A 23361-nucleotide genomic window follows, 5' to 3' on the forward strand; every position below is an offset into this window, starting at 1 on the left:
AAACGCTGTTGAAATCTATTTGGGGGGGGGTGATATGTCTACTTTGCTAGACACCACCTCTTGCTAAACCGTAGTTTATAATAAAGTGCTTGTTGCTTCACTTAATGGCTGTCCAATTTCTGACTGGTGAGTGGGTTTCGCAGAGTGCCGATTTTTATCCTAGTAGTTCGGGATTTTCCAGCTAAACGTAGGAAAAAACATAACCCCACCTTGGATTCTTCGCGCTTGCGCGGTCAGATGCTGCCCCCTTGCGGCACCCGTTGGGAGAGTCTCAAAGAGAGAAAAGGGAAAGGCAGAAAAGGGCCGATGCCGGAGGGAGGAGGGGAGACGCGAGGCCCCTCCTGTCCCTTGGCCCGGAAGGCGTGGCCAGTTTTTACAAAAAGCTCCATTTCTCCTCTTGGAGTTGTTCCCACCCTGCGGAATTAGGACTAAACAGCAAATTCGCCAGGCGGAAGAAGGGGCGGGAATGACCGGCGGCTCTTTTCAGAGCTTCCTCCGTTCCTTGGGAATATTTCTGTGCGGATGGGCTGGTTCTTTTCTTCTCTACAACAGCCTGGACTTTTGGACTTACATTTCCCATTAGTCCCTACTAGCTGATGAGGAATTGCTGGAGGATTGCCGTTTCCCCAAATTCTGTAAGACTTGCCTGCCTGCCTCTCCTTTGCACCCTCACACGCAGAATGGATCCATCTGAGTCCTTCTTCCCATGTGGATTTTAAGCTGATCTTCGGTACCATGTGAGATTGGGGGAGGGTGGGATGATGGGCATGGAAATCCATCCCTTGGCACAATGCCATGCAAACAAAGCAGCGTTTCTCATTCTTGGGAACTTTAAGATGGGCAGATTCCAGTCACCTGGGGAATTCTGAGAGTTGAAATCCACCTACAAGTTCCCAAGGGTGAGAAACACTAAGATAAAGTACATATTGTGTGCCTTGTTTTTCTCTCCAGCTGGAACTCCAGCCATTGCTTCCTCCTTCTTCTTGAGATGGCAGTGGTGGGTGAAGACCCTGCTGTATTTACCACGGACGCTCTGCCTTCTGATGCCAGACTCCTCCCAACGTTGACCAATGCCTATCTGGGCACCCGAGTCTACAGGGACATCCTTCATGTCAACGGGGTGTACAATGGAGAAGTTGGGCAGACGCACCGGGCTGATCTCCCCAGTCCCCTTAATGTCAAAATGGATGTGGATGGGGCTGATGACTTGAGGGAGACCTTCTGTTTGGACACCAGGACAGGTAAGAGGCAATGCCACCCTCCTCATCTACGTTGTTTCATTCCTGCCACCCTGCCAGGGCAGCTTTCTTCAACTCACATGCTGAATATAGAAATGAGCTTTTCTTTTGAAAGACAATGTGAAGCTACGATTTAAAAAGGAGAAAAAGGGGTGGAAAATAGAAAATTCAAACTGAACTATCTGAAGTTTGAATCCCTTCCTAGCTCATAAAGGAATCTGAAAATCTGTCAAATGAACCTATTTTGAAAAGCATCTTTTAAAACAGCCTCTCCAACTAGATCTCCAGATGCAGCAAAATAATCCCCATTAGCAACAGGATGACGTGAGTTGGTGTCCAGCATGTCTTGTCCAACCTCCTAAAACCTCCTAAAACCTCCAACCTGGAAGAAGAGAAGACTTTTCAAGATAGGAATGTGATTTAATGACAGTACAGAGTGCTCAAAATCTGGAGAACATTTTCACCTTTTTGTGAAAATGGATATGGTAACAATATGGAAAATCAATTATATTTTGAGGAATTTAATAACATATTTTGATTTCTTGTGACATACTTGTTGGAAAATGTAGAATTCATTCTTAGTTAACCTGCTTATTTTTCACTCTTGGTTGCTGAACAAAGGTGAAGGGAGGGGAAATGTTCCCCTAGGTGCAAAACTTACCTATAAAAGTCTCAGACTCTTTAACTCCCATCCCAGAGTCAGGTGCCTCACTGTCCAGGTCAGGTCTTGCAGTCTGGATAAAGTCACGATGTCAGGTTAATAAAAACTCTAGTAATGGCCTTTAAGCTGGGAGCTTCTGCACAGAACCTAGCCCAGTGTACTGGGAACATTGCCATCCCCCCCTCCAATGGGGTATCACTGCTGTCCTTATGAAGGAGCTCCCAACAGCTTGTAAGAAATTGGGAATCAGCTTGCTTGATATAAATGCTTTTCTGTTAGCTTAAGTTAATAATAAAGCCTAAAATGTCTTTATTCGCTGGTATGTTTATTGTCTCTGGATCCAAACGACCAATTGGGTGACACTTGGCAAAGCAATGGATTATCTTTCACTCCTTGAATTGGATTGGATTTAATTGTTAAGAAGACAATCACAAAGATCCCTTTTGATATTCCAATGCATCAAATAACAGGAGGATTATATTGTCAGCCATGCTTCAATTTCTTATGCCAGACCCTTTTCCTTATGTGAAATTGCAAAGTAGATTCGACATGAGAATTTAGGGTATGCATTCAAACTGACCCTTTCCTTCCGTCTGCAGGGACCTATCTCCATACAGCTCAGTGCTCAAGATACACAGCTACTCACACAGTCTATCCCCACCAGTCTCTTGTCCATCTTCTGGCTTCCAGCATAACAATCTCAAGATCAGCTCTCGAAACTAAACCCATCACAGTGAATCTCCAGACGCAGTTCAAACCAGAGAGTCCAGACCTGGACTTGCAGAAAGGGCCAGATTTCCTGGGAGCTCAGTGAGTATTATTGTGGGAATGTTTTCTGTGGCTCCTGGCCAAGCATTGAAATATTGCAATAACAAAGCTTAGTTCTTTTTCTAGTGGATTCTGTGAATAGGAAATAAATGCAGTCCCCTCCAGAGGACACAGGAAGGCTGTCAGGAAACGCCTATCGTGCTAAGAGGGTGCTTTTGTTGTTAAGAAAAGGTGGGCTTTGACTAATATTGCCTTCCCTAACCTGCTGTCCTCCAGATATGCTTGCTCTACAACTCTTGAACTCCCAAGTAGCTTGGTCTACGAGGCAGAGAGATTGAGAGAGAAGAGAACCATTGGCCACTGCACTTAAAAGGGATAGGCAGAGATACAAAGGAAAAGGAGAATGGGGAGATGGAAAAGGTTTAGATTAGAGTTCAAAAGGTATGCAAAGCAAAGTCTTTGTGCTCAATGAGTCTAGAATTCCAGTGATGTTTCAGTTGTTTAGTAGATCCTCTAATATTCCGAGAGAAACATAAGGATTCCCATTTTTTCTTCCTCTTTAGCTATCTCTATGGAAAGACATTGGTCCCAGAAGTAGAGGGTGGCCCCCAGCCTACTGTACACATGATCTGGACCCCGGTGCCCCAATCAGTGACCCTCCCTGGAGACCGGAAGGAGCAGAGATGGGAGTTCCTCACTGCCGTAGCAGAGTCTGAAGAGGTTGTGCAAAGGACTTTTTGTGAAGGGATGACCCTGGTTGGATCGGGTTCCTTATATCTGTCTCACACCCAGGCATGGGCAGCGCTCTGGGAAGGCTGCTGTGTAGATGTGGACGGGCCTCTTCCCTTCAGCCAGGCCATATATGGCTGCCTGTATTACCTGCTGAGTGCCATTCCTCCTCTGGGCGCTGCTAACTTCCCTTTCTCTGGAATCAGCCCAGGAGGCCTTTCCAACGGCACATCCGGTGAAGACTACTGGGGCCATGTCTTCTGGGACCAGGTGAGCAAAGGGAACCACCCCAGTTTGCTACTCCTGGATGAAGGGGAGATGAATTGGGGAAGATGCTGCCTGACATGGCAAAGACCGGGTCATCTACTGTCCTGCAGCTAGTGTTGGCTTTCTGTGATGCGCATGCAAAGACTAAAAGGTGTTGTGAATTTTGCCCAAGTCTTCTTCTCTCTGTTGCAGGTTGATATAAGTACCATGCAATCAACTGTTAGTTCAGATATGTGACTCAACCTGGAAAGTGAAGATAGAAAGTTAGACTTAGTTTGTCTCACCTGACATTCATGGGTAGAATGTATGTGTGTGTTTAAACTAGGGATCTTTTTAATTTGAGGTGACATGGATTGAATCCGGCTGTTATCTATGTTCTGTCCTGAGGCACAGTCTCTGCTTCTCGAATAAAATATCTTTTCAACATGGACAACAAGTTGGAAGGTCTTATTAAAAAATGACCTGACTCTGGATCTGTCTCTAATTTTCCCCTCCTCCCTCCCTCGTTCCCTCTCTATCCATTCCTTTGTAACTTAAGCTTTGCTAACCTTCCGGTTGTTTCATCTGACATGTAAAATACCATGTTTTTATTATTGCTCTGGCACTTCCTGATTTAAACACTGTCCCCTAAATCAGAGTTCCCCAAACTTTCTGGGTTGGCAGCCCAGAGGAAAAGGGAAGGGCAGGAGCCTTTATGCGTGCATGCACTCGTGGGAGCAGCGCTTTCTTCCACAGTCCCCTGAGGAGGATTTGATATTAACTTTCCACCAGCCTCCTGCCCCAGAGAAGAATATTCATCATGTGGTTCTCTATTTTTTAAACTGAAGCGACATAATTCCCAGGGCCCAGATTTTGTTCTGAGGGAGGGGTTGAAGAAGTTTGTCTCCCAGAAGACTCATCCTCATCTGAAGCTGGGAGCCCTGAGACTTCCTGGGAGGAGCTTGCTGGTGGTGGCAGCAAAAAAATCAGCTGCCTCCGAATTCCTGGCTACGTACCTATTTAGAGGATCTTCCATCTGACGTCTTATCAGGTTTTCTTATCCTTCAGGCAAGAAGGAAAGAAGAAATTGTTTTGCTGGCAAATGCTCTTCGATTTTTGCAGCTTTGTGCTTGCAGGGAAAGGGGGGCTAGCCCAAGGCAGAACGGCTGTCCGTGCTTGGAATTTCAAACTGCCTTGTGCAGGACAAAGTAGGTCTCCCCCACTCAGTTCCAAGTTTTGTTTGATTTAATCTTATCACGAGCTGAATCCATTTCCGTGGACAATAATTGTTTATCAACATTTTAGCTTCTTTTCTTTTTCTCCTCCGAAAAATTATTTACTTAGAGGCTTTTAAAATGGCGCCGAGCAGGCTGGTTTCTCCGGTAATAATGAACACTTTTTGTTAATCCTCACAAGAATTCACAAGAATTCAAAACAAAAGAGATTGCTTATCACATGTTTTGGTTTCACAATAGGCCAGCAGAAGCTTTTTAATTAGTTTCATTTCTACTCCTTCATTAACTTTGCTTATCTGGAAGTTAAATGGTGATGAATCTGCTGAACGGTCTTGTTACAATGTTTACTCACTGAAAGTTCTGCCAAGCCTTAAACTTCAAAATAAAAGCCTCTTTACTTAAAGCTGCATATTCAGGCAATAGAGTTTTATTAACTGCAGGCAGATAAATTTTGAAATGGCTTTAAAACCAAATATTAACTTGAAGTTGTAAATTTTTTTTTATTACTATTCAAAATACCAGCTTCAATTTTGTAAAAGGCTTTCTTATCCAGCTGCGTTACAAGATGCCGATTTTATAGCTTCTGCGTTTGATATATGACACACTCAATCAGCTCTATTCTCCTGAAGACTTCTCCTTATTAACTGTTAAAAGTCTATAAATAGTATCCCATTTAAAACCGAGGGGAGCAGAGACTTTGTTTGTTTGTGCGTTTTTTTATAATGGCTCCCAAATCGAAGCAGTCTAAGCGTCTCCTTAATAATACATCTCAAGAAATTGTTACAAAATCGCTGCCCTTGCCTCCCACGCCCTCTACTGGAGATCTCTTAACGCAAGAATTTCTTTTTGAAACCCTTAAAGAGTTCAGACAGGAAATTAAACAACTTTTATCGGACTTATATGATAAACTGGACGCCAAAATTGCTCAAACAAGGGAAGATACGATCAGAGTTATGACTGTTATGAGAGATTATGTTTCTGAAATGGAGGACAAATTGGAACTTTTGGAAAAAACTAATTCTAATTTGACATCTAAAATTCAAACGTTACAACAGGAAGTTGAAAATGCTCAAAAACAACTCGTTATGATAAATTACAATAAGACTGCGTTTGCAATAAGAGTCAGAGGATTGCATGAAAAGGAACAGGAGAACTTGAAACAGACCTTTTTTGAGGCTTTCAGACGTTCGGTGGGAAGTCCGGGATTTAACTTTGATTGGCAGATTCAAAAAATTTATCGCCAGAACTCGTGTGTAGCAAAACAACGACAGCTTCCGAGGGACATAATTATATATTTCACCACAAGAGAATCCAGAAATGCGATAATACAGAAGTTCTACAATAACAGGCTGCGAATCGATGGACAGGACTTGATTGTTTTTAAAGAAATACCATCTCAAATATTAAGAGCAAGGAGAGACTACACTTTCTTAACTGAAAAACTCAGAGATTCTCAGATACAATATAAATGGGAAGTGCCATCTGGTATCACAGTCACATTTGAGAACCAAAAATATCGTCTCAATTCTGTTTGTGAAGCCCGAGATTTTTACAACAAAACTCTGAAGGCGGGACTTCCTGACTTACCCGGACTTGGAGAAAGACAAGGAGAAGGAGAAGATAAGTAGCGGGACATGTGGCTACAAGGCGGAGGGTGTTGTTTTTTCCTTCCGGAAGGGCAGAAGAGTAAAGAATAAAGATCCAGCTATGCCTTTAAAATACTTCTTAAATTATTAATTTGAATAAAATTTCAGGACTCCTGTCTGGTATAAAATGACAAAGCTGTATACCGATGAAGAGATATTGAGACTGAAAGAAGCGGTGCTGAATTTGGACATATATTGTATGGGACTTATATAAGACTTGTTTGAATCTTAATTTAAACTGCGCATGATCTATTCTTTGGGGCGAGGAGAGCGGAGATCGTAGTGTTTTTTTTGGATTGTGGTTTGGGATGAATGGAGTCGGGTGGCGTGGGGTAGATGGAAGGGTAGTGAAAGTTCAATTAGATTACCTTGATCCAGAATGTAAGCTGATTTTTGTATAAATTGTTATTTGAATACAAGGTTAAGAAAGATTATCCGGAGAGTCTACACGAGGGTGGAGTAAATATGGGAGGAGCAATGGATGAGGATAAAATATATATGCGGACACGGGTAAAGGCAGGATGGGAGGTATAGAATTTATATGCGGAAAGGTAAAGATATTGTTTAAGATTTTAAAAATAATGAGAAGCTGAGGTTAATGTTAGAGAGTATATTGACTTCTCTTTCTTGGGGGGGGGGTTCCCCCCCCCTTTTTTCCCTTTTATTATTCTTTTCTTTTTTGTTCTTTCTTTTTTTTATTTTTTATTTTATTTTGTAACTTCTAATCTATTTGGTTTCAATATACTCCAGACTTTGCTTGATAAAGAACGATGCCGGGAATGGGACCTGGGAAGTCGGAAGGGGGTCAGGGAGGGGGGTTCAGGGGGTGGGTGGGGGGGAGGGTGGAAGTATAGACTCAATTTTCAGAACAATGAATGCACTTGGATACTGTTGCTTTTTTTTTTCTTTTTTTCTTTTCTTCTTTCTTTTCCTTTTATTTTTCTTTTGTTTTAGTACAAAACAAATAGACCAATGAATACTAGAAATACACCGAAGCGAGGTGTAGAGGGAAAGAAGAGGGGGGAATTAAGAGGGAGTGAGAAGGGAATGTAAGGAGGGTGAGATGGTGGGAAGGGGAGAAAGGAATGGCTGAGGGGGAAGGGAAGTAGAAGAGGGGATTGTTGGAAGGGGGAAATGAAAGTTGGAGGGGTAGAAGGAAGGGTGTATGTAGGATAGAAGTGTTATGAGTTGTTTATTGTTTCTTTTTTTTTTTAACTGCACAGTATTTAAGTGATTGTATAAAGGAAAATGAAAATGTAATAAAAGAAAAATTTAAATAAAAAGAAATGAAGCTGGGAGCCCTTACGGGAAAGGAATAACTGCTGGAGTTACTCTAATTTGCAGAACTTTTGCATTTGATGGCCATATTTATATATGTTGTCCTTTTTTGTTTGTTAAACGTAGGATACCTGGATATACCCAAACATCCTGCTTTTCTATCCAGAAGCGGCTTGTGCTATCTTAAAATACAGGATCCAAACACTAGAGGGAGCTCTACACAATGCACGGGAACAAGGATACAAGGTAGAAGCCACTTACAAAGACAAGAGGAAAAGTTTCTTCTCTTTCCACAGGAGGCATGGAACCAGTTTCCTTCACTATTTCCTTTAGTCATGGCTGGGATCCACACAGAGGTTCCCCTGGTTTTGAATGGTTTTTAATTTTAGCATTTCGGCAGCTTTTCAAGAAACAAAAGTAAAATCCTGGCGCAGCAGCAGAAACTCCTTTGAAACAAGAGTGGCTCTAAACAGTTTCGAAAGCCTTGATGATATTCAAAAGCAGCTTTTGCAATCTGAAGTGGGGGAGACTGGAAGTAGAAGGACAAGAAGTGGTGTCCCCATTGAGGAGATTTTGACTCTTTCTCAGAAGTTAGATGGCTTCTTTTCCAGATTCGGACCTTGCTCTGAAGACAAGTCAGGGATCCCTTCTCTGTTCCCCAGAAAGCATAAATGGTTAGAACAGGCAAGGGGCTCCAAATTTCAACAGGCTAATTTGAAAATAATTTTTGAAGTAGCACAATGGAAAATTCAGGGTGAGTTTCTAGCTTTGTCTAGAATATATTAAATGAAGTAACTTAGACCAACCACCAGTAACACCACATGAATATATAAATCATTTGAAATTAAGCTAGATTAATCGTTGGAGCCCTGGTGGCACAGTGGTTACTAAGCAGTATTTCAGGCTAATTCTGCCAACTGCCAGCAATTCAATTCCCACTGGCTCAAGGTTGACTCTGCCTTCCATCCTTCTGAGGTTGGTAAACTGAGGATCCAGATTGTTGCGGGCTGATTCTGTGAAGATTAAGTTAACTTTAAATTAAGGCAATATGCTTAAACAACAATGTAGTAACAATTTCTAAGGTCATAATCCTGAAGAGCAGACTTCCTTCAGAAGTTGGCTGCTAAAACTCCAGTGATGCTGAATCCATGGATTCAGAGGGCACAAGCATGTAAGCATTTCTCAAATTTGCAAGTTGAGGGTTTAAAATCAGTTAATTTAAGTCTCAGCAAATTTTAAGTCAAGCTATAGGGATGAGGGGGGGTTATGCCTTTGAAACAGTCTTGATTCCTGATGACTGGACTAATCCCTGCAGTTTTCTTGGCAAGACTTTGGAAGTGGCTTCCTATTGCCTTCTTCCTAGAACTGAGAATAGACGACTGGCCCAAGATCACCCAACTAGATTGTTTCCTAAGGGGGTGATAGAACTCAGAATGTCCTGGTTTCTAGCCTGATGCCTTAACCGTTGCACCAAACTAGCTATAAAGACTGGCAACTTCTAACCTGTAGCATCACAACAGGAAACTTCTTCACTTGCTTATTGGATCCAAGCAGTGGCCTTCATGTGGCAACTTCCAGGTGTTCTCTTCTTTCCTATGAACATGTGGCTGGATCCTGAAAGTGCTGAATTCAACCCCTCTCCCATGAGTTTCACCCCATTTGACCCAAGTGGAGAGTTTTGTGGGGACCCACCATTGAACAACCGCAAGAACTATTCTTTGGCAACTGAACAAGGCCCAGAATGACATTGAAAAGTTGCCTTCTCTCATTGAGGATGGAAACTGGATTGAGCAAATGAGGCCACTGGCTGTTCTTTAGCAGGCTCTTCTGTCTTGCAGGGAAAAGCTGCCCATTCCTGAACAAGCATGCTCTGGATTTGAATGCCTCCAAAGAAAGAAAACATTTTATTATTTAATATGCCTTATGACTTTGTCAAGATACTTGATTTTATTTCATTTTGGTTTCCATTGTGGCAGGGTGCAAAGTTTCCCTGGGAGAGTGCGGCAACGGGCCGAGAGGTCTGCCCTGAGAAAATTTATGGAGACGAGGAGATCCACATCAATGGAGATGTGATGCTGGCATTCGAGCAGTATTTCTGCCTCACTCAGGTAGCTGTGGCTGGGCTTGGAGAAGCCACTGTTGCCTCCCGTCCTGCTCCTGCTTTTGCCACTAAACCTGGCTAGCCTGTCTGAGTCAGATGGGGCCCTCCAGTGTCAATGGAATCTCTCCTGATGCGCTTCTAGGACTTGAAGCTCTTTCAGCAGGAAGGTGGCTGGGATGTAGTCCAGGCTATCGCTCAATACTGGTGCAGCCGAGTTGTGTGGAACTCTGAGGAAGAAAACTATCACATTGTGGGTAAGTGTGTAAGGGGGCTCCTGAGCAGGGATAGGAGTCAGTTCAGTGCATCTCCTCCAGCAGCTACAGCTGATGAGGCAGAACCTATAATGATAGGTGGGAATGACTTTGGGAGACAGGAGGGAGAGCAATAAAGGTTTTTCTTAAATGCCCAAATGCATTGCAATCAATATGCACCCTTAAACCTTCATCCATCAATCCTTATTGCAAGAGTGATTCTGGGAGAGAGAGAAAAGATTGGACAGCTTATAGGTGTCCATTCCTAACCATGAGGACATCACAGTGAGGCCTATGGAAGGGCTGCTGAGTTCTAAAACTGTCTGCCTCCTTTCAGGTGTTTTGCCCCCAGATGAATATCATTGCACTGTAGATAATTCTGTCTATACAAATGCAGTTGCCCAGAGGAGGTAAGAGATGTCCAGAATTGCTGATCCTGCTTCTCTGCCCTTCTCCTCCCAGAATTTCTTCTCTGTCCTTCTCTCCTTCCAGAATTTCTATTCTTTCTTTGGCTTTTTTTCTACTTTGGGCTTTTTAATGGTTAACATTGAATTCACCTTCTCAATGCATTTATTATCTGTTACAAATTTAAATCCAACAGTTCATTTAGAGACCTTTCAAAGTTACAACATCACTGGAAAAAGTGACATTTTTCATACGACTGTTGCTGCATCCTCATGGTCACATGATCAAAATTCAGATGTTTGGCAATTGGTTCATATTTGTGACTATTGCAGGGTCCCAGATCCCATTTTGCAACCTTCTGACAAGCCACGTCAATGGGGAAGTCAGGTTCACTTAACAACCGTGTTACTAATTTAACAACACTGGTGATTCACTTAACAGCAGTGGTAAGAAAGGTTGTAAAATGGGGCAAAACTCACTTGAAAATGTTTTACTTAGCAACAGAAATTTTGGGCTCAATTGTGGTCGTAAGTCCAGGACTACCTGTAATTTAAAAGTTCATTGGCATGCTTACCCTTCAAGAACATAAAAGATAATTATGATAGGCGGAGCCTCATGTCATACTTTAGTCTGGCTGGCTGGGGAGTTTCATCTCTTCAGCCCAACTCTTGGGAAGATGCTTTGAACTTTCTGGTCCAAAGACCAAACCAAATACAGTATATTTGTCAACTCCCTCTTCCTTCCCGCTTCCAGTTGACATATAATTTAATTTCTGGTTTCCAGGAGGAGTTGACTTTCAAATGCAGCGATGGTTTAAGACTTAACTTTTCCTCCTTCTCTCCCTCCTCACCCCCTTTGTGAAAGGTACTGCCCATGTAAAGAAAGAAAAAGAGGCCAATCCAATAGAAATAGAGTAAGATTTTTTGTAAGAATACTCTGTATTATGAAATATATATTGCTTCTTTGCAAATTGTAAATGCAAATTGTAAATACAATTGCAAAATTTCCCCCAATTTGTTTGAATAATATAAAATCAAGCACAAATTTCCAAGTACTTTACAGATTATTTGGGAATCTTTTTCAAATTCAATTCATGAGTGTGACTGTTGTCTACGAATGTGTTTCTCTAGATTTAGATTTTGTTATTACATCCCTCACAGTTAGTGCCAGAGAAGATGTCCCTGGTGTGGGCGAGTTATGGAATCAGAGAATTCCAAATTTGGAAGGGTCCAGTCTAATCCACATTGTACCCCACCCCCACCCCAAAAAAGAACCATTAAACAATCCATGAGTACTGGCTATCCAAGATCTCAGATTCCATGTTCATTTAAAGACACTCTAAAGAAAAAGGAAGGGAAATACACAGATGATAAACTTGAAAATGTTCCTGCTGGTTTTCTTGGTTTCATTAGAAGCCATCTCTTTGAAATTTATGAAAAAGTAACAGCATTGTTCAGAAATCAATATTCTGTTCTCAAATAATACTGGTAAAAAGCAGAAAGGTTGACATACAATTGCAAAACTTGTGTAGATACTTTTTGAGACTGTTAATGTAACATTTTTTGAAAAAATTATGCCTGTGTTTGCCCCACGACTAGAAGTCCACAAAATTTCTTTAAGTGGCATATAACTGATTTGTCTTCTGCAACAAAATGTATGCGTTGTACCTTTGGAATGCCATTTAATTTCACAGAAGTAAGCATTAAGCAAGTATGACATCACAATGATTAAAACATGTGTTGGGAGGAATAATTTTATACCTCTTTAATACCAAATCAGGATCAACATAAAAAAATGCTAAATGTCAACTTTTTTCCTGGAGGCTGTGCGGATCTGGATGGGGAGGAACAAGCTCGAGCTCAATCCCTCCAAAACTGAGTGGCTGTGGTTTCCGTCATCCTGATTTGTGCATCTTGTTCCATCTTTGATAATAGGGGAGAAACTTTACCCCCCTCAGAGAAGGCCCACAATCTGGGAGTCCTCCTGGATACGCGGCTTAGTTTAGAAGAACACCTGACGGCCGTGACCAGGGGGGCCTTTTACCCGGTTCGCCTGATACATCAGTTGCGCCCCTTTCTGGATCGGGATGCTCTGTGCATAGTCACTCATGCCCTCGTCCTTTCTCGCTGGGACTACTGCAACACTCTCTACATGGGGCTGCCCTTGAAAAGCACCCGGAGGCTTCAGCTGGTCCAGAATGTGGCCGCATGGGTTATCATGGGGTACCTAGGTACTCCCATGTTACACCACTTTTAGGCGGCATGCACTGGTTGCCTGTTGTCTTCCGGGTGCAATTCAGGGTACTAATTATGACCTTTAAAGCGCTCCATGATTTAGGCCCAAGGTACCTGCGAGACCACCTACTGCCACCAGTAGCTCCCCAGTGTCCAGTGCGATCCCACAGAGTTGGCCTCCTCAGGGTGCCGTCGGCCAGACAGTGTCGGCTAGTGACCCCCAGGGGGAGAGCCTTCTCTGTGGGAGCGCCTTCCCTCTGGAATGAGCTGCCCCCCGAGCTTTGCATAATCCCCGAGCTCCGGTCCTTCCAACGTGCCCTAAAAAGTTGGCTTTTCCAGCAAGCCGGCCTGGCCTGAATAGAATAAAATACAGGATTAATTTGGATGTTAATTTTAATTTAATTTTAAAAATTTTATTGTAAATATCAATTGGGTTTTTTTGGATACTTTATTTAATGTCCCTTTTAATTTTTGTAATATGTGTTTTCTTTTATGTTGTACACCGTCTTGAGTCCTTGGGAAAAAGGCGGCATATAAATCCATTAAACCTCAACCTCAACATTTTCCAATTTGTAATTCTCTGCTAGGTTAACTCAGCTAGATCTTTTTCCCTCCATACCGTTTCAGCTTGAAATTTGCAATTGACTTGGGCTCCCAGTTGCATTTTGCTGTCCCTGAAGAGTGGAAGGAGATTATGAAGAAACTTAAAGTGCCTTTGGATCAGAGCAGAGGTTACCATCCAGAATATGATGGATACTGTCCAGGTGAGGGATTCAGAAGAAGAAACCGAGGTGTTCATCCTAATTTTAAAACCAACTGCACTGCATATCAAATGTTCACTAATCATGGGAATGTAACCATCACTTAGCTTGCATGCTAAGGTGGGGGACATCAAATTAATATTTTGCCCAATAGTCAATATTTTCGCATTGTTGTTCAGGGATGTACTTTCTCCACTGGGGGAATGGAAATGAGAAGAATAATGTAAAGCCAAGAGATTTTCCTTTTCCTCACACCAACAAAAAAAGTGCAAAATTGTTCTATTGTCACTATTATTTGGGAACATGGTGATTTCTTTGCCAGAAGGAAATGGAAACCTTTGTTTTCACATTCCTTTCAATAATCCCCTGGAATCCTCTCATTGCCTGAAACTGCTTGACAGCATTAGAATTGCTTTTTTTGTATCAAAGGCAACACAGGCTTTTGACATTACATGTGGCTTTTGATTAACACTTGCCTACCCCTTCAAGAGGGAATGAGTTGGAAAGAGATAACTCTCTCGCATATAGGCTAAACTGATGGGCCAGATAGTAGAATATCTGCAAGTTGTTTCTTCAGATGGACATTTTAGCAGGCTCCTAGAGCTTTATTGCTGTAGAGTTACAAAAAAAAAACAGGTGACCTTTTCTCAGCATGTTAATGTATGGTGACAGCTGCTGCACCTTTGCTTCCCATCCATCAAGATTCTTTGAGGTAAGTAGAGGCTTTCTTTCTGTATCCCCTTCGCCATCAAAGGGAATGTGGTATGAAAATGGGAGGTTCCATTTCATTAGCTATCATCATCCCACATCTTGGTCACCTCAGAGCTTTGCTTCATGCCTCTTCCCACAGGTGAGCCAGTGAAACAAGCGGATGTTGTCTTGCTTGGGTTTCCTCTCATGTACCCCATGGACCCAGAAGTCAGAAGGAAGGATCTAGAGATCTATGAGCCTGTGACTGATCCCCAGGGGCCTGCCATGACTTGGGTAAAAAGCTGGCCTTGAGGGAGGGAGCAAGTGGTTTCCATGCCCATCTGCAGTGCATCTGTTTGTGGATGGTAGAGTGCACCCTCAGTGTTACCAGCGTCTTTCTTCCTTCAGAGCATGTTTGCAATTGGCTGGTTGGAGCTGAAGGAAATCAAAAGAGCACAACAACAGATGAGCAAATGTTTCAGCAACATCACCGAGCCATTCAAGGTCAACCAATTGGGCACATTTTATTCCTGTCTTTAAGTTCTTCTACTCTTGACAACAATCATCTATAGTACATAAGAATATATATTCTTCTTTTTCTTAGATCTGGGTGGAAAACTCTGATGGATCAGGAGCTGTAAATTTCTTGACCGGGATGGGTGGATTTCTGCAAGCCATCTTTTTTGGATATGCTGGGTTCAGGTATAAATTAGGAATGGTGAAAAAAAATGTCACAGTTTTCTTCCTAGTCGAAATCATGTGATCTCCCAGAACATGTTGTGTTGCAGAATGAATGGGGACATAACTTCCTTAACCCTAGAGTTTCTTACAATCTATTTCTTAGCTGTCTTATTGTGTATTTGGCTTAAAATGTACACTATATTGCCAAAAGTATTCGCTCACCTGCTTTTACTCGCATATGAATTTACTGTAAGTGACATCCCATTCCTAATCCATAGGGTTCAATATGACGTCGGTCCACCCTTTGCAGCTATAACAGCTTCAACTCTTCTGGGAAGGCTGTCCACAAGGTTTATGAGTGTGTCTATGGGACTTTTTGACCATTCTTCCAGAAGCGCATTTGTGAGGTCACATACTGATGTTGGACGAGAAGGCCTGGCTCTCAGTCTCCGCTCTCATTCATCCCAAAGGTCTTCTGTTGGGATGAGGTCAGGACTCTGTGCAGGCCAGTCAAGTTCATCCACACCAGACTCTGTCATCCATGACTTTATGGACCTTGCTTTGTGCACTGGTGCACAGTCATGTCGGAAGAGGAAGGGGCCATCTCCAAACTGTTCCCACAGAGTTGGGAGCCTGGAATTGTCCAAAATGTCTTGGTATGCTGAAGCATTCAGAGTTCCTTTCACTGGAACTAAGGGGCCAAGCCCAGCTCCTGAAAAACAACCCCACACCATAATCCCCCTCCACCAAACCTTGGCACAATGCAGTCAGACAAGTACCGTTCTCCTGGCAACCATTGAACCCAGACTCGTCCATCAGATTGCCAGATGGAGAAGGGTGATTTGTCACTCCAGAGAACGCATCTCCACTGCTCTGGAGTCCAGTGGCGGCGTGCTTTACACCACTGCATCTGACACTTTTCATTGCACTTGGTGATATATGGCTTGGATGCAGCTGCTCGGCCATGGAAACCGATTCCATGACGCTCTCTGCGCACTGTTATTGAGCTAATCTGAAGGCCACATGAAGTTTGGAGGTCTGTAGCGATTGACTCTGCAGAAAGTTGGCGACCTCTTCACACTATGCACCTCAGCATCCACTGACCCCGCTCCGTCAGTTTATGTGGCCTACCATTCGTGGCTGAGTTGCTGTCATTCCCAAACACTTCCATGTCCTTATAATACAGCTGACAGTTGACTGTGGAATATATAGGAGCGAGGAATTTCATGACTGGATTAGTTGCACAGGTGGCATCCTATCACAGTTCCATGCTGGAATTCACTGAGCTCCTGAGAGCCGCCCATTCTTTCCCAAATGTTTGTAAAAACAGTCTGCATGTCTAGGTACTTGATTTTATACACCTGTGGCCATGGAAGTAATTGGAAAATCTGATTCTGATTATTTGGATGGGTGAGCGAATACTTTTGGCAATATAGTATATCTCCATATGTTCAAAAAAAGTTGTGTATAGGGTATGTGTGACTGAGAATAATTTCTTATAAAAACATAACGATATAGGTTAGAAAAGCCACATCTAAAAATAAATATAGTGAGAGCTTTGTAACAAAGTATTCTGTAAAGCAATACAAAATTTGGATAGAATGATTTCATTTAGCACTTGCTGTGAGTGATTACTATTCAAAAGTCCCATGTATGTATGTATGTACATTAAAATTACAATGATAACTATTTTTAGAAGTCAAGGTGGGTGAGGGGGGGGGGGGGAATAAGCTTTCCCCACTGCAGGAGTTGTGCATGGGCAGATGCTTCTGACTGCAGTCATCAAACTCCTTTTGTTTCTGCTAATCTGAAATACCATTAACTGAGCAGCCAGAATCCCTCAAGCAGGGATACTGAGATTAAGGCCATCTTGTCTTTTCCCACCAAATGCTCTGATGATGTTACCTAGTTTGGTAATTAAACATCTGAAGGAAAACAACCAAGCTCAGAGAGCACCAAGGACCTCACAATTCAACCCTGAGCTACACATATTCTCTTCCATCAGTGCTTTGTTTTCTTTTGCTGATGTTGCTCCACAGAATATTATGTGCATAGATGATGCAAAAATCAAGTTGCAAAATGCATCAGCCACTCTAGCCAGCAGGATCAACTTTGGCCTGGTAACTCTCCAGAGTTTCTGGAAGTGTATTCTACTCTAAGCTCCGGCTTTTAGGGCTTTAACATGCCTTTTAAAAACTACCGCTAGTTAATTTAACTTGGACCTTAATAGCTTTCTTTGCCATCCCACCACTCCCATCAAGCTTTGGAAGAACTTATTTTTGGACTCTGCTTTAGAATCACTTGTTCAGGAGAAGAATGGTAATCTTGAATGAAACCCTGAGTGATGCATCTGTATCCTGTTTCAAGGCTGGTGATAATGTAAGGGATTCCCTATTCTAGCCACTGAGTTCTTTCTGCTCTTCCTAGGATCTCCAGAAGCTGCCTGAAGTTTGACCCTGTTTATCCTGATGACATAAAGCAGCTGAACATTACTGGAATTTGCTACTTAGGAAGCAAGCTGAATTTCACCTTCACCAAAGAGAAAACCACCATCCAAATGACCAAGTCTTCTCCCAATTTACACTTATCTGTTCTGGAGGTGGTACTGGCTCGAACAGGAGAGCATCTGTCCTTAAAAGAAGGTGTTACATTGTTTGCTATAACATGAATACTCCACATTGTCCCTTAAGAACATTTAAGAACTTTATATCACTAGCACTACTAAACTAGCCCTCAGGATGGCCTTTGGGGATTCATATTTGTTAAAGCTGGAACTGAGCCAATCAAGATCCACAAGCAGCCAAAAACAGAGCACAGTCCCTATAGATGAAAAACAAAATCTATATAAGAGTATGTGACTTTCCCAGGACAGCTGAGGAATCTGATAAGTGGATGCCAAACAACATATTTCTCTGATGATTTCCTCTCTTTTCATAAGACGTAGCTCTATCTTCTCTGGATTTTCCATGTGGGAATCCAGTCAAAGCAAACCTAGATAAACAATTATTGCCTTCAGCCCTTGAGAACTTTAGGTGTTGATGTAATGCCTTGAGTTCCAACTCTTGTTCCAGAGCTCCTAGAAGAAAATGTATAGCAAGAAGGCTGTTTAGCTAAGGTCTACTAGATACTGACACCTAAAAATAACGTTAAGCAGGACCCATCGCTTTGTGTGGGGAAAGGTAGAGACACTCTTCAGGATGGAATCTGTCTGACCCATCAGATCATGTCGGATGCCCCAATTGCTAACTGGAAATTTTGAAATTCGCATTTCTAGAAGGGAAAGCAGTTTGGAGGACCTGGACTACAACAAGCTTTATTCCTGACTTCTGGGCATCAATGTGGCTGTTGGAAGTAGGAATTAATAACAGCTGGAAATGTATAATTAATTAATTCTGTCTCATAGGAGTACATGGAGAAGTAGCAGAAATGAAGGATGGAAACTGGAATAGATTTCAATCACTATTTTATACATTCTGCCTTTCTTTTCATTTCAGGGGAAAGTGTTTCCTTCTTTACAACTGCTGGGTGGATTCAGAAAGAATCTGTTCTGCCATGAAAGCCGGCTGGGTGACTTTGGGCCAGTTCCTCTTTCTCAGCTCAACCTACCTCACAGGGTTGTTGTTGTTGTGGGGAAAATAGGAAAAGGTGTATTGGATATGTTTGCCACTCTAAATTATTTGCAAAAATAATAAGAGGGGTATAGTTTAAATAAAGAAACTGACACGTATAAAAACTATCAAGCAAGAGTTGATGATTTTCTTATTCTACATTATTACTGGCATATTACAGAGTCATTAATTTGTAAGTCTCAGCAATATTACTGGAGATATGTTTCTTTAATACATAAAGTTATATACAGCCTGGGATAATGCAAATTCCATGGATACTTTATTGAGAAATTATACCTTTGCCTCTCTGCTTTACTATTGTGTTGTAACAACCCAACTGGATGTTGAGCATTTATATCATTTGTACATTAATTCTTGCATACAGGTAGTGTTCTGACCCCCCCCTTCTCCGTCCAGGAACAAAAGCCAAAACAAACGTACAAAAGAATGTTTTAATCTGTCCAGACTCTCGTTGGCTGCAAGCCCAAAATAAACAAGAGATAAGCTCTGTGGCAGCAATTACTACAAACCTAGGCAATGCAAACAAGCGCTCATAACAAACCACTTCTCCAAGTTGGGTTCTCTGAATCATGAACGTCAACGAGAACGTTGACTCCTGCAACCAGGGCGTGGCACAAACAGTCTCTTTTATACTCAGGAGAGGATCTTAATCAGCTAAGCACAATCATCTCCTACAATTACGCAATTGTTCCTTCCGTGGAGTAGCCCTTTGGCTGCATGCATCCTGAAACAACTCCCAAATGTTTTCCTGAACATTCTCTTTGATCCAATGCTCTGCTACCACCTAGTGGCCAACCAGTCTCTCCCCGTCCTGCTCGGAGTCGACACCCTGTCCAGCGTCCTCCACCACCTCCAAGGCCGACTCATAAGACCCCTCGCTGTCGGAATCTGGCAGCAGTTCCAATGGCTCCTGCCGGGCCACAACAGGTAGTCCTCAATTTACAACAGTTCGTTTAGTGACCAAACTTACAATAGCACTGAAAAAACTTTGACATTTTTCACATTTACAACCATTGCAGCATCTCTGTGGTCACTTGATCAAAATTCAGATGCTTGGCAACTGACTCATATTTATGATGGTGCCTTGGGGTCATGTGATCAGCTTCTGCAACCTTCTGACAAACAAAGTCAATGGGAAAACCAGATTCACTTAACAGCTGTGGCAAGAAAAGTTATAAAATGGGGCAAAATTCACTCAATAAATTTTCCCTTACCAACAGAAATGTTGGGCTCAGTTGTACCTTGTTTCCCCGAAAATATGACTGGGTCTTATTTTCTTTTTACCTACAAAACATGGCTTGGGCTTTATTAGGAGGGGAGGGTTTATTGTTTTGGGGTTGCCAGGCAGCTGCTCTCTTGCAAGTGGGCTCCCTATGAGCGGCCACTGCCAAAAGTCTCAGGTTGGAAGCCACGGAAAAAGCCAGGCTAAGATGGCAGCGGCAGCAGAGGTGCTCTGGCTCCATAATGAGAGCTGGGCCATGCATTGGGAGGCTGGGAGGCGGGTGAGGGAGAGTGGAACAGCCGCTCGTGCAAAGTTCCACTCCAGCCATGCAGAGTGCCATTCACTGGTATTTGGCAGGCGCCAAGCCGCAGGAGCCGGTGAACAGGCGCTCACGCAGCTTGGCAATACACCTAGGTCAGTGAATGGTGCTGTGCCTGGCTGCAAAGGGGGTTTGCCGGGTGGCTGCTCGTGAGCGTGGTCACTTCATGGCTGTTGTGTTGCGCTGTCATAGCCATTCGCCCATGAGGCTGTGCCTGGCTCTTTGGGAGCCCGCTCGCAAGAGAGCAGCCACCCGGCAATCCCCCTCTTCAGCTGGGCACAGAGCTGCTCACCAACCTAGTGGTATCCTGAAGTCGTCAAGCAACGCGATCACCTTTGCCTCCCCCCCAGATTCCCGCAGCTTGGCACCTTCAGGATACTGCTAGGTTGGTGAGCGGCGCTCTGCCTAACCGGAGATGGGGGGTTGTCCAGGGGGCTTAAATGCAGGGGGGGCTTATATTTTTGCCCATCCAAAATGTGGCATGGCTGTATTATGAGGATGTCGTATTTTCGGGGAAATACGGTAGTCATAAGTTGAAGACTAGCTGTATGTATTCTCTTTTTACAACTCATCAGAATTATAAAGTACAATATTATTTTGCTAGCTAAATTACCGCAATAGATGACTTTGGAAATAACTGGTATTGTATAAACTATTTCCATTTCTTTGGTAATGTGTTTGTGAAAGGCCACCTTGTGGTTTCCAATATTTCCAATTTATTTTTCCTTGTGATCCAGACATTTATCACATTCAGTTTCTGAAATGAGGGTCTAAAGCTCATGAAATGTCTGAAATGTTTCCTCGCTCTCGTGAAAGCTCTGCTTTTCAATATCAGTTCTGTGGTGATTAGGCTGGAATCTAATCCTAATTCGTGCCTCGTGGGAGTCAAAACTTACACTGAGGCATTTTTCATTCTGGTAATAACTTTGGGGGAGGGAGGGAAATCCATATTTGGATAGCCTCTATCTTGAGTCCAAAGTAAACAAACTCAAAATGTGCAAATTGAATTCTCTAGAAATTCCCATCAATAATGTCATTCAACCATTAAAATACAATCATAAGGGAGAATGCTCCCAAATAATTAAGCCAGATATTTCATCTGAACTTCAGTCAGTCTCAAGAGAAACGTGTATTGGAAACACACAGATGTTCCTTCCTCCTGAAGTTGCTCCTCAATCCTGTTTTTTCTAACTCCCTGCCTAATGGAGCAGTACTGAGGGAGGTCAAACTCCTTGTGTTGGATTTTGTGACACTGACCCTCTTTTACCTCCTGTGCCCTTTTTCCTGTGTGGACTCACACATCTGTGGTGGTTGTGAATGTTTGGAATGAGGCAGGGGCTTTTTTGGGCACAAGGCGATCTATGGATTTCAGGATCGGTTTAGGTCAGGAATCCCATCTAGCCCCTTCACTGGGAGGAAGAAAACCTCCCTTCTTTCCAAATAACGGGGCAGTGTCTGCAAGAGGAGCTCAGCAGTGAGAGAAGCCTTCTGTGAACAGCAACCCGGGGGCTGTTTAAAGGCATTTGGGAGGCATCACTTCCATCTACTTTTAGCCTTTGAAAGTCAACAAAGGAACCACATGATGGCACCCAAACCACAGCTGTAACCAAAATTATCCCCCCAAAAAATCTTTGCATCTGGTTGCTCTGGGTTAACTTGTGAAAACCTTGACATTATGGGTTGTTGGCAATAGCTTGCAGCATTCCTGATTTTTTAGTATACTTAGTGACCATGTGGGAGGTGAGCTTTAGTTCAGTAATATGTGGGAATTCACTGTTGGGAAATGCGACAAGCAGAGGGAGGCTTGGTGCCAGTTTGCAGGGTGGCATTCAGGCCCGTGTCTTTCCATTCTCCAGTACAGCTAGGAGGAAGACACAGCTGCAACTTCATTTGTCCAACCTTGCCCATTTGCTGTGCAGCAAACTGAGGCTTCCACTTGCTTCCTCGGGTGAAGAAAAAGTAAGCTAAAGTGCTTTCCTCCCTACTTCTTTAGATTTTTGCAATTCATCTTCCATGCAGCTGCCTTTAAAAGTGGTTCAGAAACTGATGATGATCAAGAGGTGGTTTTCAAAACTTATTTAGCATCACAGTCCTATGCTTGTGGCAACTCCACAGGGTTACCAGTCCATTTCTAAGTATTCACTTTTAAGCAGTGGACAGGACTTCTTGCTTGGATTACTACAGTGAATATTAAAAAATATATTTAGATACATTGTGGGTATTTCTGCATAGCTAGTATTTCTGCTATGCATACAAAAATGCAGATAAGTTTTGTGGTTGCTAAATGAGGCCCATAGATGTAATGTGCTTGAGAATAAGTTTGAAGAAGAGTAGTAGGCAAGGCAATAGTCAGGTAAATCCTCCATAGCAGAAATTTATATTTGAGTAAGGGTTCTCAGACAGAATCCTTCCTAGTTCTCTAAGATAAAAGCATGGGAGAGAGGAAGCCCATTCAGAATTGCAAGATTACCATCTTCCAATAAAAGTAATTTCAGTACTTACGATTTTGGTGACCAATTCTGGACTTCCTTGAAAGAATAACCACAGGCAACTGCCCCCCCCCCCCCCAACTATCCTGCTTCAATGAATGGCAGCAGGTTTTGGGTCTGGCTAATGTAAAGAAAAAAAATAGGGGTGACATGATAGAAGTATTCCAGTATTTGAGTATCTCCGGAAGGAAGAGGGAGTCAAATTATTATCCAAAGCACCAGAGGGCAGACAAAATATAATGGTTGGAAACTAATCAAAGAGAGAAGCAACTTGGAATTAAGTAGAAGCTTCCTAACAGTGAGAACAATTCACTAGTGGAACAGCTTGCCTTCAGAAATCATGGGTGCTCCATCACTGGAGTTTTTTAAGAAGACACAGGACAGTCACTTGTCTGAGATGATGTAGGTTTTCCTGCTTGAGCAGCTGGCTGGACTAGAAGACCTCTGAGGTTCCTTCCAGCTCTATTCTATTTTATTCTACTCCAAAGGCAGCTCTCAATCACATTTACAAGAATTAAGGCCATCCTTTTTTGTTTTACAAATGGCATTCAGGTCCTGAGCAGGTTGTCGGTTCTGTACTGTAGGGTAAGTTGTTTATTCTCCATGGTGCTCCCAGTCATTTTTTAAGCCAGCTTCAGAAATTTCAGCCTAGGCTGCAGTTAGTTGATGACAAAGATAAACTGGTGCTCATTCCCTATTATGGGCCCTTGTTCTTTTGGCTGCTTACTTATTTCTACCCAAGCAGTATCATGTCTCCCTAACTGGCATTCACACACCG

The 23361-nt window shown here is 42.7% G+C and overlaps 1 protein-coding gene across 2 annotated transcripts; it reads left to right on the forward strand.

The window, feature by feature from the left end:
• Positions 1-347: 347 nt before the first annotated feature.
• On the forward strand, positions 348-18660 carry PGGHG (protein-glucosylgalactosylhydroxylysine glucosidase). Of its 2 annotated transcripts, none has more exons than XM_032223910.1 (14): positions 348-737; positions 952-1241; positions 2499-2709; positions 3231-3666; positions 7928-8047; positions 9778-9909; positions 10045-10156; positions 10491-10563; positions 13420-13556; positions 14404-14537; positions 14652-14747; positions 14848-14945; positions 17352-17566; positions 18419-18660. In XM_032223910.1, exons 2-14 carry the CDS (start codon positions 989-991, stop codon positions 18478-18480), a joined length of 2079 nt encoding a protein of 692 aa, XP_032079801.1. In that variant the 5' UTR covers positions 348-737; positions 952-988; the 3' UTR covers positions 18481-18660. The 2 variants fall into 2 exon arrangements, with proteins under 2 accessions (XP_032079801.1, XP_032079811.1); XM_032223920.1 differs by having other exon boundaries at positions 348-635.
• The last annotated feature ends 4701 nt before the right edge of the window (positions 18661-23361 follow it).

The sequence above is a fragment of the Thamnophis elegans genome, chromosome 1 (assembly GCF_009769535.1).
Source record: "Thamnophis elegans isolate rThaEle1 chromosome 1, rThaEle1.pri, whole genome shotgun sequence".
NCBI classification, from domain to species: domain Eukaryota; kingdom Metazoa; phylum Chordata; class Lepidosauria; order Squamata; family Colubridae; genus Thamnophis; species Thamnophis elegans.

What these genes read in the sequence shown, in the direction of transcription:
- PGGHG (XM_032223910.1), top strand. Translation starts at nt 989, where the DNA reads ATGGCAGTGGTGGGTGAAGACCCTGCTGTATTTACCACGGACGCTCTG. An exon ending in CCAGATTTCCTGGGAGCTCA is followed by an intron (nt 2,710 to 3,230) that starts GTGAGTATTATT and finishes CTTCCTCTTTAG; the next exon opens with CTATCTCTATGGAAAGACAT. An exon ending in AGAAAACTATCACATTGTGG is followed by an intron (nt 10,157 to 10,490) that starts GTAAGTGTGTAA and finishes GCCTCCTTTCAG; the next exon opens with GTGTTTTGCCCCCAGATGAA.